The sequence below is a fragment of the Ursus arctos genome, unplaced genomic scaffold (assembly GCF_023065955.2).
Source record: "Ursus arctos isolate Adak ecotype North America unplaced genomic scaffold, UrsArc2.0 scaffold_26, whole genome shotgun sequence".
NCBI classification, from domain to species: Eukaryota; Metazoa; Chordata; class Mammalia; order Carnivora; family Ursidae; genus Ursus; species Ursus arctos.
The window spans coordinates 3,042,819-3,060,457 of record NW_026622941.1 but is presented as its reverse complement, the minus strand read 5'-3'; the positions used below and the strand labels follow the sequence as shown (position 1 = coordinate 3,060,457).

The 17,639-nt window shown below is 37.4% G+C and overlaps 1 protein-coding gene across 22 annotated transcripts in view; it reads left to right on the top strand.

The window, feature by feature from the left end:
* The window catches only part of WNK1 (WNK lysine deficient protein kinase 1), a 151,803-nt gene that overhangs the window by 87,740 nt on the left and 46,424 nt on the right, over window positions 1–17,639 (top strand). For 21 of the 22 annotated variants that reach the window (XM_026502723.4, XM_044385314.3, XM_048216469.2 and 18 more), the window contains exon 5: window positions 17,037–17,125. In XM_026502723.4, the coding sequence (XP_026358508.3) occupies window positions 17,037–17,125 (89 nt within the window). Of the gene's footprint in view, window positions 1–12,314; window positions 13,069–17,036; window positions 17,126–17,639 lie in introns of those variants that run through there. The other variant, XM_057303274.1, reaches the window with a different exon arrangement.

The following is a 17,639-nucleotide window of genomic DNA, read 5'->3' as shown; positions in this document are numbered from 1 at the left end:
TAGGCCTGTCCCTCTGTTGCTGTTCCAGCTTCTTGAGGTGAGAATATAAAAACTGCATTTTAGATTTTTCTGTTCTTTTGAGTGAGGCTTGGATGGCTTTGTATTTCCCCCTTAGGACTGCCTTTGCAGTATCCCATAGGTTTTGGACTGTTGTATTTTCATTCTCATTGGTCTCCATAAATTGTTTAATTTGAATTTTGATTTCCTGGTTTATCGAATCATTCTTGAGCAGGATGGTTCTTAGTCTCCAAGTGTTTGAGTTTCTTCCAAATTTTTCCTTGTGGTTGAGTTCCAATTTCAGAGCGTTGTGGTCTGAGAATAGGCAGGGGATAATTTCAATCTTTTGGTATCGGTTGAGACCTGTTTTGTGTCCCAGAACATGGTCTATTCTTGAGAGTGTTCCATGGGCATTAGAATAGAATGAGTATTCTTTGGTTCTGGGGTGTAGTGTTCTATATATATCTATGAGGTCTAATTCGTCGAGTATGGCATTCAAAGCCTTTGATTCTTTGCTTAGGTTTTGCCAGGGTGTGTTCTGTCTATTTCTGAGAGTGGAGTGTTGAGGTCCCCTACTATTAATGTATTTTTATCTATATGTCTCTTTATTCTGGTTAAGAGTTGGCTTGTGTATCTTGCTGCTCCCCTGTTGGGGGCATGTATATTTATAATTGTCATATCCACTTGTTGAATACTTCCTTTAAGAATAATATAGTGCCCTTCTGCGTCTCTAACTATAGTCTCTAGTTTAAAATCCAATCTGTCTGATATGAGAATTGCTACCCCAGCTTTCTTTTGAGGTCCATTTGCGTGAAAGATGGTACTCCATCCCCTTACTCTCAGTCTGAATGCATCTTTGGGTTCGAAATGAGTCTCTTGTAGACAGCAAATGGATGGGTCATTTCTTTTTATCCAATCTGCAACCCTGTGGCATTATGGGACCATTTAGGCCATTTACATTGAGACTGAATATTGAGAGATATGATTTTAATGATGCCATGTTGCCTGTAAAGTCTTTGTTTCTACAGATTGTGACTTTCTGTTTTGTATCACTCTTGGGGCCTTTTTACCTTTATAGAACCCCCCTTAATATCTCCCGTAGGGCTGGTTTCGTGGTTACGAAATTGGTTAATGACTGGCGATTCTGAAATGTCTTTATTTCTCCATCAATTCTGAATGACAGCCTTGCTGGATAAAGGATCCTTGGCTGCATGTTTTTCTCTGAAAGAGCTTTAAAAATGCTCCCCCAACCCTTTCTCTCATTCCAGGTCTGTGTAGACAGGTCTGATGTAATTCTGATGCCTTTGCCTTGGTACGTGAGAAATTTCTTTGCCCTGGCCGCTTTCAATACTGTATCCTTGGATCTAATATTTGCGAATTTCACTATGACGTGACATGGCGTAGGTTTGTCATGGTTGAGCTTGGGAGGGGTCCTCTCTGCCTCTTGGACACGAATGTTTGTTTCCCTCGCTAGATTAGGGAAGTTTTCAGCTACAGTTTGTTCAAATATCTCTTCTAGATCTCTTTTTCTCTCCACCCCCTCAGGGATGCCAATGATTTTGACATTGGAACGTTTCATTGAGTCAGTAATCTCCCGTAACCTACATTCGTGGGCTTGGATTTTTTTAAGACCATCTTCTGTTTTCGTTTTTTCCTCTAATAACCCATCCTCCAATTCACTAACCCTTTCCTCTGCTTCGGTGACCCTGGCCGTCAGAGCCTCTAGTTTGCCTGCATTTGGCTCATAGAATTTTTAATTTCTGTCAGATTCGCTCTCATTTCTGTCCTTAGGGATTCTATATTCTCAGTAACCTTTTCGTTAATACTTTTTTCAATTCTACTCATCATTTTGACCATCGTTACTCTGAATTCCATTTCTGATAATTTGGTTACATCCATATCCATTATTTCTGTGGCAGAGGCCACAGACTCACTGTCTTTTCTTTGCTGTGGGGGGCTTCTCCTTCTTGTCATTCTGATGAGGAGAGGTTGCGGGGTTGTCCAGAGCCCAAATTATTGACTGGGTCCCAGGCCGTGCACCTTGTTTTATAGGGATCTTAGGGATGTGGGCTTCTTCTTTAAAGATTTTATTTATTTATTTATCTGAGAGAGACAGACAGTCTGCAAGAACGGGAACAGAAGCAGGGGCGTGGGAGAGGAAGAAGCAGGCTCCCAGCGGAGGAGCCCGATGAGGGACTCCTTTCTGGAACGCCGGGATCACGCCCTAAGCCGAAGACAGGCGCTCCATGACTGCGCCACCCAGGCGCCCCGGGTTGTGGGCTTCTTGATTTTTCAGCCTGCCTTCTGTGTTCTGGGGGAGGGCCCTGCCGCACCGATACTCAGGCATCCCTGTTTGGGTAGAGTCTCCGTGTCCTCTGCGAGGGGGGATGGGGATGGGCACGCTGTGAGCCGGTATTTCCAGGCTTTTGTTCTCTGGCGGCTTTCCCTGGCGGTTTGCTGTGCCTCTTCTGAGAGTCAGAGCAGCAGAGGCTGGATTGTCACAGAACAGAGGGATTGCGGCCCATTCTCCACTGATGTTCTGGCCACTTTAACTCCGTTACTGTTGGTGCTGCTCAACCCTGCAGCGTCCCAGGATGTGCGCCCCACACCCGGCGTCCCTGCCCTCACTTCCAGGCCCGGCGTGGCTCTGTCCTTTGTGTTTCTAACGCCGCCAGCCGCCAGCCACCCCCGCGCGCTCCCGGATCTCCAGATCTCAGTCTATGCCCGGTGAGCACACCGGGATTCCAGAGTTCCGTGAGAAGCCTGGTGGCGCGCGCACCTGGTTCAGGGTCTCAGTCTGCTGTTTCGCGGGTGCCGACTGCAAGTCCGCCCGCTCCCCTCTGCAGGTGGCCCGCCAGCCGCCCCGCATGCGCTCTGGGAGCTCCCGGTCTCAGTCTGGATCCCGTGAGCACACCGGGATTCCGGTGTTCCGCGAAATGCCTGGTGGCGCGCGCTCCCGGCTCACCGGTCTCAGTCCCCTCTCTCACGGGGGCCGTCCGTGAGTCCGCCCGCTCCCCGGTGCAGGTGGCTGCCGTTTCCCGGCGCCTGAACGCGGCGGCTCCCTCCCCCTTCCGTTTGTCTTCCGATATCTGTGCACGTTTCACGGCTCCCCACTTCGTACCTCAATACTCAGCGCTGGAGATGTTCATTTGTAGAGATCCAGATGTATCTTCCTGCGTCTCAGGCTGATTCCGTGTTCTATCCAGCTTGACTCAGGGGACCGGCTGAAAAAGGGGTCCCCTACTCCTCCGCCATCTTAACTCCTCCACTTTTCATCTCTTTCTTGCTGTGCTTAGTCATTGTCCTTCACGTCACTGTATGTGGGCTTTTTTCCCCACTACATGTTGGGAAATGCCAAACTCATTTTCACGGTGTTCTTGCCAATATGAACAGGGAGTGGGTGGCCACTGACCTGGGACCTTGGCATGAGTACCGCTGAGTACAACACCGGGCAGTCTTCTTTCTTCACCTGCAGAAACTACTACCAGATCGGAGATAGATAGTCACAGGGCTTGAGCACCTGGCGGGTACAGACACGGTTGGTGAAAGGGTTTCCATTGAAAATGGAAGCCAGCATACCGCTGTATTAAACTTTGACGTAGCAGAATGTTTTCAAGGTTTATCCATGTTGTAGCATGTATCAGCATTTCATTTCTTTTTTATGGCTGAATAATATTCCATTGTATGGCTGTACCACATTTGTTATGTTTAACAAATTTTATTTCTTCCTCCTTTTCTCATCATTAAACTGTTTGAGCCTATAGCCACCCTCCCTTCCGGAGAGGGACTGGGAATGAGAGGATGAAATATATATTGTCTTAAAAGGTACTGTCCCAGAGCTGATTTATCAAGTTTTTGTTTATACATATTGTAAGGATAGCATAGCATATGGAACATTGTAGGCTTTTAATAATATTTTGAAGAATAAATGATTTTTAATTAAAGGAATCCCAGATATTGTCAGTCAGACACTATGTTAAGTTTGAAAGGTTGAATTTACCTTGCAAAAGAGGAATGAAACTTAAGCCCACCTTTGAAGTATTAACAAAATTATCCTAAAAGGAAATTGAATCATAGCAAATAGAAACTGATAAACATGTAAAAGCAGTACATTTTACAAGATGAGCAAAAGTATTTGGTACAAATAGAGCTGGAAACAATGACTTTAATAGTTAGAAAAAGTCAAAATTGCAGGATACGAAGTGCATTCGAGAAAGTCTTCTATACACATACTTTTCCATCAATTCTCAAATCTCATATTTGTAATTTCTTTTTGTTTAAAAAGATTTATTTATTTACTTTAGAGAGAGAGCACGAGCAGGAGGGGCAGAGAGGAGGGAGAGAGAATCTCAGGCAGACTCTGCACTGAGTGTGGAGCCCTATGCAGGGCTCATCCCAGGACCATCAGATCACGACCTGAGCTGAAACCAAGAGTTGGACACTATCCAACTGTGCCATCCAGGTGCCCCTCATAGTTGTAATTTCTGAACACCTGTTTTATAAGTAACTCTTTCCATTATGAGGCTAAGTCTGTATTTTGTTGAAGTGTTTCACCATAATTTTTACCCTATGATCACTCACACTTTCTTCTCTGATATTTCATAGAGAAAACCAGATCATAATTTCATTTGTTAATACCTCAAATGTTTCGAGGCGCCTGGGTGGTTCACTTGGTTGGGCGGCTGCCTTTGGCTTAGGTCATGATCCCACGGTCCTGGGATCGAGCCCCACATCAGGCTCCCTACTTGATGGGCAGCCTGCTTCTCCCTCCCCACCGTTTGTGCTCTCTTTCACACACTCTCTCCTTCTCTCTCTCAAATAAATGAATAAAATCTTTTAAAAAAAAATACCTCAAATGTTTCGGGACAGTTCCTGATTCATGAGTCCTTTCTCATTGAGAACCCATCATTTTCAGTTTTTAGAGCTATAGGTTTCCTTTGCTATCCACAAGCAGAGCATTCCTTTGGAATCTTTTACAAGTTGAAAAGGCACAAAGTGAAGGAATAATTAGTATTAACTTACATTTATATTAAAGTATTTTGAGTACTCTCAAACCCCAAAAATAACCACTTTCAGGCTTTTGTAATACCTTAGGACATATCTTGCTAACAGACGCATAAAATAAGTCAAGATAAAGCACAGGTGTTCATAGGCACAATTCAAAGCTATAGTATCTTGATGCTGAATGTAGCTCCCAGGGGAAGGACTCGACATTGCCATTCTTGGTGCTCAAGGTATGTACTGTGTCTATACTGGCTTACTGCAAAACAAGCACTGAATTCTGTTTTCACTATTTGCCCTTTTTCATAAAAGCGAAAGTCCTCTTTGGTTAGTGAAAACAGGTATTAATGTAGGTCTTTCTTAAAAGCAAAGTGGCATAATGCAAACTTTCAAAAACAAGGATACCTATTCCTTTAGATTTCTTGAGTGAAGGGACTTATATGCATAATTGGAAAAGGGAGGTGCTCAGCAATTGTTTTCTTGACCTAGAGGAGACTAAAAAGGAAGAAAAATCATAACTGACGATAAAGAACTTTATAATACTATACAACATTGCAAAGGCCTGGTAGAGGTTTGAGTTTCTATCCATTAAGATCTTTTGAGGAAAATAAGATAGCAGTTACCCTACTTGAATGATTTAGCTCAGTGGCTGTCAAACTCTTTTCATCAGGACTCTTTTATACTCCTAAAAATTATTGAGGACCCAAAAGAGCTTTTGTTTATTTGTGTTATGTCTATTTTACCATATTAGAAATTAACACCAAATTTTATAATGTATTGATTAATAATATAATAAGCCCAGTATATATTGACATCAGTAACATTTTTGCAAAATATGATTTTTTCTAAAACTAATTTTAAAGATTTAGTGAAAAGAGCAGCATTTTTACATTTTTGCAACTCTCTTTAATGTCTGATCAGAAAGAAGACATTTGGGTTCTCCTATCTGCTTCTGTATGAAATCAGTTGCAGTATTTTTTATTTGGTTGAAATGTATAAAGAAAATCTGGCCTCATGCAGATATGTCGTTGGAAAAGAAGTACCTTGTAGGTCCCCTGATAGAGTTTTGAATACTACACGTTGAGAGTCTCTAATTAGACCTTTGCTATGCAAAGTGTAGTTCCCAGGCCAACAGAATTGGTATCCTAGGGCACTTGTTGAAAATGTAAAATTTTGACTCCATCCCAGACAGATCAAATCAAAACCTGCATTTTACAATATCCAAAGATGATTCGTGTGTACGTTAAAGTTTGAGAAGTGTGAATGGGAACAGTGATCATTTGAGGTCCTTTCTGGTTCTGTGTACCATAGACTAAATAATGTAATACCAAAACGTTAATTGAAAATTACTATTCCGTCATTCATGAAACTTTTTTACTAGCATTATAAGTAACCAGAATGATTTAGAAGTTTTAACCTGTTTAATTGCATTTTTTCTTATTTAGGAATTGCTTTTTTAAAACAACAGAAAGCTCAAGCTGTAGAAAAGATGGAATAAAAAGCTTGGGGAGTTCTTTAAGTCATTTGGAACTATGTTAGAATCCATAGTTTCCAGGGGCTCCTGCGTGGCTTAGTTGGTTAAGCATGTGACTCTTGATTTTGGCTTAGGTCATGATCTCAGGGTCGTGGGGTTGAGCCCTAGCGTGGCACCCACTTAAGATTCTGTCTCTCTCTTTCCCTCTTCCCCACTCTAGCACACACGTGTGCACGCTCTCTCTTAAAAAAAAAAGAAAAAAAAATCCTTAGTTTCTAAGCATACTGCAGGCATTCACTTGTGCTTTATTTTTTCCTCTCAGCTGTGAAAATTTAGTTCTGTATTATCTATAGTCCCTTATTCTGTTCTGTCAGTCATTATATTTCTTATCTGGGAAATGTCTTGATTTCATGAACCTCCATCCCCATCTTCTGGCTTCCAATGAAGAAGAAAAACAGTTGTGTCCTTTTTCAGTTTTCTAAAGTTTTTCTCATGTTTTGGGTGCCAAGATAAACAAGGGGGATTGAACTGAATCCCTAGATTATACAGTGATTTAATAATTTAATAATTATTATATAAGTGATGACTCTCGTGGTAAAATACACCTTGAGTCAGCCTTGGTTATAAATTTAATTTTTTTAAGGTAAATATTAGCATCAGTGCCTAACTATTGCACATTTATTAAGGAAGCATGCTTGGTTATCTGTTGAGAGAATATAGGGCTCCCTAGTGTAAATTTACCCCACCCTGCCATTCCCTTCACCACCACCACCAGCCAATGCCCTTACCACTCCATATTTCTGGTTTCCATCCCAGATCTACTCTGTATACCCTATTAGTAATCAGTAAACATTGAAGTAGTAATTACACTAAAGCAGATGGATTTTATAGACACAAAGAAGGGGATTTGATCTCCTTCAGAGGGCCAAAGACAGTATTCCTGAAAAAGTATGTTTAAGTTGAGAACTTAATTGGCCGTCTGTCACAGAGGTGGCAGATTTTATATGAAGTAATTATCAGTAACTTTAGCCCCCTGGCACTCTTTACCAGAAATATTTTAGAATTCTTAGAAGAAAGTCGTCGGTATCATTCCCTCTTCTATGTTCCCATCAGATTCTACCTCTGTTTTATTACTATAATAATTATTATATTGTTATTAACTATTGTCCCCCCATTAGAACTGAGCCCTTCAAGGACAGGTTTCTTTTTTCCTCTGTAGATCAGTTCAGTACTACATGTCTGACCCTGCAGTGGTGCACTGTCCTACAAATAGTGGGTGATAGCAATATAAATATTAATAAATATACATCCTTTGTGCCAGACATTGCATTAAATACTTCGCATATGTTATATAATTTAATTCTTCCAACAGCCTGGAGTGGGAAGTGAGTAAATTCTACTCTTATCAGCATTTTGTAAATAAAGGTCTGTAGCCCAAGAAGGCTAACCCAGATTACATATCTAGAAGATAACAGAGCATTCTGTTATTTCTGTTATTATCTGATCCCAGATCCTTTGTTCATATCAAAATACTATACCAAATCCATAACTGTCAATTACAGTGTCAGTCTGTGACCTAGGAGTATTTAAACCTGTCTGTGTAAGTGCTGATGTGGAGGGGGTAAATGTAGACTGTGGTTTAACAGTTATGTTCTACAGTGCACTGATAATAAATTGTTATATGTCATTGTTCTGTACATGCAATGTACAGGTCTGTACCTGAAATGTTACTTGCTCAGAGAGGCTTTCCCTTCCCACCCTCTCAAAAATATTTTTCAGTGTACTCACACTTTATTTCTATTCCTTCTTGTTATTTTCTTCATGGCTTTTATCACAGCCTTACAGTGTTCATCTAAAGCCCCAATTAGAATACAAATTCTGTGGGTTGGGGGTTTTATTTGACTTGTTCTTTGCTCTATTCTAGTGTTTAGAGATCGATAAGTCATAGGCACTCGGTTTTTGTAAAATGAATACAGAACTATAGAGAGTGAAAGCCAATTTTACGTTGCCTATGGAGGAACTGGGCTCTGGAGTTAGGTCTGCTTAAGTTTAAATCCCAGCAATGTCATTTCCTAGCTGTGATACCTTGGGCAAGTTATTTAACTTCTCTGAACCTAAGGGGTTTATGAGGATTAAATGAGAAATGCATGTAGAACATAGTCAAGTGCCTGACATGTAGTTATCAGTCAGTACTTAGTAGGTATTGCTGTTGTTATCATTATCATCGTGATGACATGCTTGGTAGTGTAGTAAGTTGTCTCTTGTTGCATTCTTTATCCAGTGACATTCAGTAATTTGCACTTACTAAAATGTGTTTAATTAAAGTCAAGTTTTAGAGGAGAGTTAATGAGCTAACATTTATTTTTAATCTTGCTTCTTGCCAATAACCTTGGAAAGTGCTTTACGTATACTATCTTATTTTTATCCTGGTAAGTAGATAATATCTTCATTTCACGGATAAGAAAATAGAATCAGACGTTAAGCATTTTGTCCCAAGGACATGAAGGAGAAATAGTAGTAATAATAATAATAATAGTGGTGCTGATGGTGCTGTCAGAAATCAAGCATCTCTAAAATGACATTAATACAAACCTTAAATTTTTTTCTTTGCCAGTTTTTGCTTTTTTAACTTTTTATTAGACCTCAAGGGGAAAAAAGTCTGAACATAAAAAAAATTAGGGTACACGGACAGCATAAGATTGGTATTACATGTTTGAGCCCAGTGTAGAGGGTTCATGATCCCTGTTTAAAGGAGAAAGACTTCAGTTATCTTGAAAATCTGCCATTGGTAATGAGAAAATCCAAATACAAGTAGTAATATCCTTAGCACAGTTTTTGTCTGCTATTAAAAGAATACAAACTACAGTAAGCAATGGCATCAATTTTTTATATGAAGGATAGTGCACTTGAGGTTGGAGCCACACACAAGCTTTCATGTATCCAGAGAGTAATGAGCCTTGGGGAATCATGAGGTAAACTAATTTCCTTTGATAGAACTAGCTAGAGTTGGTAGAGAGTTTGAAGAGGTTTGTTTTCCAATGGGATCATAAGGTATGTTCAAATTCCTGTAAACTAATGGTTCATACCAATAAGAATCTGGCTGAATCCAGCCTTATAACAACCAAGTTAGAAATAATGGGGATTTTTAATTACTTTGTTTGTGTAATTTGACTTTGTCACTGATTCTGTTAGCCATTGGATTGCAAGGTTTGAACATTCTGTCTGGGAAAAACAGAATTAAAGTAGCTAAGGTGAAATTCCTTTTAGTTTTTTATATAACAGATTACAGTTCACCCCACTTTTTTTTACAGAAACAAGTGAGGCTGATTCCTGATTAGATAGTGAGTGAAAAATTGAGGAAAACTGTATTTTTTTCTTTAGCAGCTGGAATTTTTTATGCTATCCCAGAGATCTAAATCCACTGGAATTAGCTGAAAATGGTTCCTTTGTAAGTTTTATTCCTGTTATCATCCAATAAATTTGGATTCTACATGTAAAAGAAAACTTTGTGTATCATGGTCTCTATCTTGGGAACATTTTGCATGATTTTCAGAGGCATTCCATTATTCTGTGATTTGATTAATATTAAAGGTTCTTAATCAGACTGTTAATCTTAAATCAAACAGTTTTGGGTATCTTTCTTAATGTTTTAGGTACTTAAGAACAATTGTGAAGTCCTTATTTCAGAATTTCTCAAACAGCTGGGGTTTTTTATACTCACTGAATGTTGATCTGTAATTCATAAGCCGTTAGACTATAGAATAAAAACCAGTGGGATATAGAGAGATGGTTTCTATATTTAAGTACATTATAGCAATAATGAGTTTCCTGGTATCTTATAAACAACTTAATGCCAAAAGATTCGTCTATAGATGCTTCGTAGCTGCTGCCTTCTCATTATATATGATTTGTGGTATACCTTGAAAAGAAGTGTAGAACTCAGTTGGGTAAAAAAGGGAGGAGTAGAAAGACTATTCTTGTCGGTGAAAATATGCACTAAGTATTTGGTAAACAAGTAACCAGTTTGACTGGACTTATTTTGGAGAGAGAAGAGTAGAGAAGAAGGTAGAATTTGGATTGTGAGGGTTTTTTTGCACCAGATTAAAGAAATTAAAAAGAACTATAACATGGACTAGAAGTAACATTAAACTAAGCATTGTGGAATCTGGTTTCTAGGTTTTGCTTTACCATTGACAAGGCCCTTACCAACAGGCCTTTACCCACAGAAACAGACTGTTTTATTCTGGGTGCTGAAGATAATACAGTGTATCTGGCAGGTATCTAATAATGACTAGAGTAGACTAGACGAGATACTTCATAGATGCCAGTTGAATTAATTAATTGATTCTAGCTTTGACATGGCATTAATCTCTTTGGGCCGAAATTGTCTCATTTGAACATGGAGGGACTCTCACTCATATTCTTTCCAGATCTGTGATCCTAAGGCCGTCTTAGATATGGAGAACTCTTAACCAGTTTTGAGTAGTGTGATGTGAGTTAAATGATGTCAGGTGACTGGAAATGGCTAAATGTTAGATGATTAAATGAAGCCAGACGATTGAGCTGGTCACAATATAAAATACAAATTGGAGATGGAGAGAATGGAAACAGTGGAGCCCATCTTAAATTGGTTAAGTTCAAAGAGGTGAGGTATTGATAATCTGGACTTGGGTGGTCACAGTTGTTATGCAAAAGAAGCAATGATTTTGAGAGGTAACAAAGAAATTAGTAAAAATCTAATTTTGCCTGGCCAGAGATCTTTGACTATTGGAGGGACAGTTAGGAGTGTTAGTAGCAGAAGTGTTTACCAGTTGCTTTTTTATCTTTGTTTAAAGAGCTCATAGAGAATAATAGTACTTAAATATTTTGGGAGAAGAAGCATCTAAGAATGACTGTTTAATATTCTGAATCATGGAAATAGGGATGATACCATTGAAAGAAATGAGGAAATGCAGACAAAAGCACTGACTTTAAGAGGAATTAGAGCTTAGATGTGTAAACTGTTGTCCATATGTGAATGGTATTTTTATTGTATATGTTGAAAATTCTTATTTTGATATATAGAAAAGACAGGTCTTTATAGATCTAGATATTTGTGCCTGCGTTATAACTTTGTCAAAAAAAAAAAGCAATCTTGCTGTGGTTTTGTGTGTTGCCCAGCAGAGTTTTAAAAGCCAAGCAACAAGTCACCTGTTTTCTAGCTCTTTCATTTTCATTTAGTTAAGCATAGTCCTGAGCAGGCTTACTCAAACATTTAAGTTAAAGGTAATGCTGGACCACATTACTGTATTTCTGACCGATACCCGACATTCTAGACTACCTACTTAGTAGTGATGAATTGTGTTGAGCCAGAGATCAGTGGCAACTACTTTGAGATATTTTGTTATAATTAAGTCATTTAAAAAAATAGTCATTTCTGTCAGTCATTTCTATCCTTTAGAGTAGAAGTATTCCTACCAAAGAGCTTCCAAGCCCTTATCTTATGTTACTGTTACTGAATAATTAAAGCCTTAATACCCACTGTCTTGATGGGGATTCCAGCTTACCGCATTACAAGGTTAGACTTTATTCTGTTACCCATAATGACAGTACATTGAAAAATGCTTTTTTTTGCCATCTTTGTTAATGCCAATAAGAAAAACCTTTCCTTAATCACTAAAGTAGTAGTTATTTGGATCCATGAGCTCTTCCTGGCAAATGCAAATATCTTTAGTTATAAATGCATATTGAGGCTTTTAATAGAAGGGAAGAGAAAAAGTAAATTCTTACCAATTCTATGTACTAATTAACAGCTGTTCATTTTTTTTTAATGTACCATTAGAGAGTAGCAAGGCTTTAATATCACCTCTTTTTAAAGTAGGTAAACATTTAAATTAGGTAATTTAGGTAAACTGTTATCCACAGTTTTCAAGTGAGTTTAAGGGATGTGGCCCAGGTTGCACATAGAGACTTGGTATATGAGAAGTAGACCTGATAACCCAAATGTGGTATTGTGATTTCCTTGAACAGCGTTCTTGTGGCTACATATTCAGAGTTTACATTTTGGTTGTTGAGCCATTTTCTTTTAAAAGCATAGTTCCAACATGATTAGGGGTGAGGGAGTGTTTAGATAAATAAATTTCTAGTGTGGGTTTTGATGTCAAGGAGGCAGAACCTGTGGACATAATGGGTGGAGCTTTGACCAAGTAAAAATCTCATTTTGCTTGTGCCGGGGTCTGTTGCTTTTGGAGGAGAAGCAGGAGGAGCAGTAGCAGAACAGTTTCCCTGCTGCTCGGCATGTAGGTTTGTTTAAAGGGCCGATCTAGAATAAGTAGATTATTGGCTGAGTAGAGTTAAACTCATGTCTGAGAGTTGGAGAAGCATGGCTACTATTAAACAAGAAGCCATGCTTCAGTCTGACTTTGATGTCTGCCTTGCTTATGCTGTAGGCTAATTTACTGTTAATTTCCATCTTGTCAGTTTCCGCCTTTTCCTCTAACTGTAACAAGTCTATTTTGCCTTTTGTGATGGATTTTACAAAGAAAGACTTTTGCTCAGTGTTTGTCATCATAAATTCTCATTGCTGCTGCTGCCCTCAAAAGGATTGTGTAAATGAGGTGGGTAAGAATTTCTGATATATACAAAAGGTATATTGTAGCCATTTGGTAATATATGTAGCAATATGAAATTGTTTACTTTAGAATGTTTTTTATAATACTTGAGTTTTTGTGGTTAACTTTGACTACATTTTGTGTGAGGAGAAAGGAGGCTTTCCTCAATTCTAAATGGTTAGAAAAAATTTTACTTTTATGGAAGTGTAAATAAGTGTTACCCTAACACATTTGAAACCTGAGCTTTTAAGAAGCAAGTGCTGAGAGTTTTAAGAGCTAGGATATTGAACCAGAGATTACTATATTATGACTCACTTTTATTTTTCCAACAGATTAGTTGACAAACCATAAGTTATATAGAATTAAAAGAAAAACAAAGTCTATAAAATACATGTATGTCTTTTTCATTTTTCTTAGTTCAAATCAACATTTTATAAACTTTTATATCAATTCTTAATATGACTTTGGAGGAAGCCACAATTGTTTTCTTTTCTTTTTTTTTTTTTTTTTTTTGGTACTCTATAATTGCATAAAAGTGGCCTTTGTTTTTGTTTTAAGAGAACACATAGTTTTGTATAAACTCTGAAGTAAATGGATATACATTAGATGCTTAAGAAGTACTTTTGTTTAATGCAGGGAAACATGCTACTCTCCCATGTCAAAAAAACATAACATAGCACTATTTGCCTAAAGAGAGATCCTATGAATTACGAAAGTAAGCAAGAATATTTCTAGAGCCAGCGGGTTGCTGGCTGTAGAAGAATGGAGTAAGAGGGTATGTCTCTAACCACATTTTTCTTATGTATAAAGTATTAGCCCAATTTATCTACCTTAGTACTCTTTTCTTCTGTTTTGTGTTTTTGAATCCCATTCAGAATAAGTGAGCAAAACTTTGCCTTTATTGGTCAGAACTAGACAAGAATAGTACTTAGTGGGGTCAAATTAGGAAGTAAAGGAAAGAGGTGACATTAGGAGGATTTTAAAGGCTCTAAGTTGATCATCTTTGTTGAAGTATATGAACTGAAAGGGAAAAAAGATGAAGACAAAATTTTATATTATCAAAATATTTTCTCATCATTACTTTGTTCTATGTGGTGCTTAAAATCATGTTTTAGAGTAATCTAGATTATTTTTTAATTTAAAAAATCATCAGTTACCAAAAATATTTTTAAATATATTGAGTTCTTTCATTTCTTAAGAATAAAAAGCCCGTAAGTATGATGAATGTATCAAAACCTGTACTTGTTTATTTTAAGCAGCTTTCTATTATATGTCCTGGATGACTTTTCTGTAGGTTTCATGCTCATTTTTACATTTTGGGGGCATTATCAGTATACATTCCCCATATATTCTTACTTCTCAAATGATTCGGAATACTTCTGCTAGATATTTTGATAATCCTGGCTTCTTGATGGTAGCTGAGTGGTAGCTGAGATTTATTCTACCTTTTTCATTATGTAAGTGGGTAACAGTAAGCCTCATTAATCTTTTAATACCAGCTTCTGGTAAGGTATATCTCAGTTTTATTGGCTCCCTTGGCACCTGCAATACATTTTTTAAGTTGGTAGTGGCATCAGAATGTTACATAGCATTGATATGGAATTTTCTGTATTTGAATCTTGAATAGGTTGAGAAACCAGCTTAACCTAGTGGATGATTCAAGGTGTTCTATGGTTCACAGTTGCTGGTTTTGCTATTATGACATTATATAGCTCATTTGTTAAGCTAGTATTTCTATTTATAAGTAGGAATTCCTATTTGTAGAGTAGTGAATGTAAATGTGTTTGCATGGGTAGGATTAACAAGAGTATTAACTTATTTTTAAGGATAACCAAGGATTGAAAGTGGGTTCACTATAGATCTTGGTGATTATTTTTCAAGAGAATTCTTCGCTTCCTTTTAGCCCTACGCTTTATTATCTTTGGTGATTGCCTCTGAATTCAAAAGTGGCCTTAGGTCAGTAAACTTCATTCAAAGAGCTTTCAATCTAGATAATACATCTGTTTCTAGCTGCCATGAATATAGGTTGGTAAGTTGTACAGATATTATCCCCATTTGCTAGACAAGGAATCTGAAATCATCTTTCCAAGATGCCTGTGCTAAATTGGGACAGAAGAGTCTTTGAATATAATCAATGCATGTGTGTTTTATTAATATGTAGTTTTACTGCCAGAAGGCCAAACTACATTCCCCTAAAATATGTTTATAGAAGAAGCATTTCTCCTAATTATATTCTATATTCTCTTTAGCCATTTCCCTGTAATAATTTGAATTGTCTTTACATGCAAAGGCCAAATATGTATTAGTGACCAATTTTACCAAAGAACATTCGTTTAGATAATTTCTGCCAATAGTGAATGTTCTGCAAACTTAGCGTAAAGTATTTTAGATTGCTCTTCACATTATGTTTATAAATAACATCTTTCTAAAATTTGCTTTTACACAGTTTTATATGTTTGTTGTAGAACGTTAAAAACATAGAAAAAATCTCCAGTGTTTCCACTACCAGAGAACTTTTAGAGTACATCATCCATTTTTTTTCCTTAAAACAGTTCCTATTTTCTAAAGCCTTAGTCTGAAATACCATACCAGCTTGCTCAATTAAAGCAGCTTTTTGCTTCAGCAGCATTATTTTCTTGTTCTCATTAGAATTATATGAAGACAAAGACCAGTTGGGAAAACTTAACTGGATTTGAAAAATAAGAAGATTGAGGAAAATTGTGACCTTTCAGTCAGTACTTAGAAACTAACCTTTTAAATGCATGCATTTAACTTTAGGGTCAGCCCTACTGACAGTTCCTTGGTGTAAAAAGTTAGCCCTAGAGGTAGAGGTGGAATCCTCCAAATCAGGAGGTTTGAATAGTGCAATTGAGTAATTGATGAGAATTATCCCATCACAACTCCAATATTTAAGAACTTTTTAGTGCTAACTATTTTATGCATTTCATTTCAATCTGTAAGAGGTTACATGCATTTCTGTGATTTATCAAATTATTATCACTAATACTGTTTTAATCTATCTTGTCACTGAGACTATAGATGATTAAACTTTATAGACTATATTCTAACTATTCTAGTCCCTCTTCCTTATTTCCCGTTCCCTGTGTTTTATGTGTTTAGAGACTTAAAGTGCCATTTGGACAGTATATTAATGCAGCTTCATCAATCCATATGGTTACTTAGACAAGGTGGGAAGAGAAAATGAAATGTTTTTCTCCACATCACCTTTCAGGAGTATTTTGTTACATCTTACGTATATTTTCCACACATAGCTGAAATTTTTGTTTGCAAAAAATTTACACGCTATGAAGATTCTAAAATACTACTAGTATACTATATAGTATTGCATATAATAGTGATATTGAGTTTTCTTCTGAAATTAATCAGAAATCTTGTCTATGGGTCTGATATATCACTTTTCATTTTATGTTTCATATGTATAAGACAATTGGTTCTTCTGTTATCATGCCAAACCAATCCAAATCCTTAACTCTATACTTCTTGAGTTTGTTAAAAGAGTACTATGATAATAGAATACCTGCCAAACTAAGCATGTGAATTCATGCCCATTCATGGATTCACTGTTCCAAATAGTTAAATACGTGCTGATTAATGTGTTAGGGAACAAGGCTGCACAAAAGATCTAACCTTTTAGAACATTTGGCATTTCTCTTTAGCCAGTAACTTTCTTTACCTGAAACACAGCAGAAGATATTGACAACAGTCTAAATTTTTCCTTACCTACATGTGGAGGCCATGGAAGTAAGTGACTGTTTCTTGTTGTTTTCTTGTGGGAGATAAATTGCCACTACCCAGCTCTGACCCTGTAGTGGACCAGCTCCTGCAGGCAAATAAGAAAAAAGCCAGGATGGTGAGAAGCCAATCTAATAGAACCTTAAGAGGTAATTTAAAATCAAAGTTCAAAGAACCTGCCTTTATTAATGTGTTTCTGTTGCTATTTTTATATTTCTCAGGGAGTGAAGCCAGCCAGTTTTGACAAAGTAGCAATTCCTGAAGTGAAGGAAATTATTGAAGGATGCATACGGCAAAACAAAGATGAAAGGTAAGTTGCCACTTTTGGCTTAGGTTTGCTTAAAAAACTAAAATGTAATGATATGCTCTGAATACAATACTCAATCTAAAGTGTATTTAATAGTTTACTTGTGATTAATTTCTCTATTTATGTCATGTAATATCTTTAAAGGTAGAGTCCTGGGGGTGCCAGGCTGGCTCAGTCAGTACAGCATGCTACTCTTGATCTCGCAGTGGTGAATTCAAGCCGCATGTTGGGCGTAGAGATTACTTAAAAAATAAAATAAAAATTTTTAAAAATCTGTGTAAAAAAAAAAAAAGTAGAGTTCTGTCCATTTGAGATAGTATTGAGATTTGATAGAGTGAAATGTTGTAAAAATGTGGTATGGTAGAGTTTAAGTGAACCAGAACCACCTTAAACACAGCTGCTACATTCAGTGAGAACTGCTTATAAAACAAACTACTTATAAAGCATCAGCATGATTTATAAAACTCAGTAGGGTTTAATCTCTCTCAGACCAACAGATCTGTTCCTTAGTTCTTTA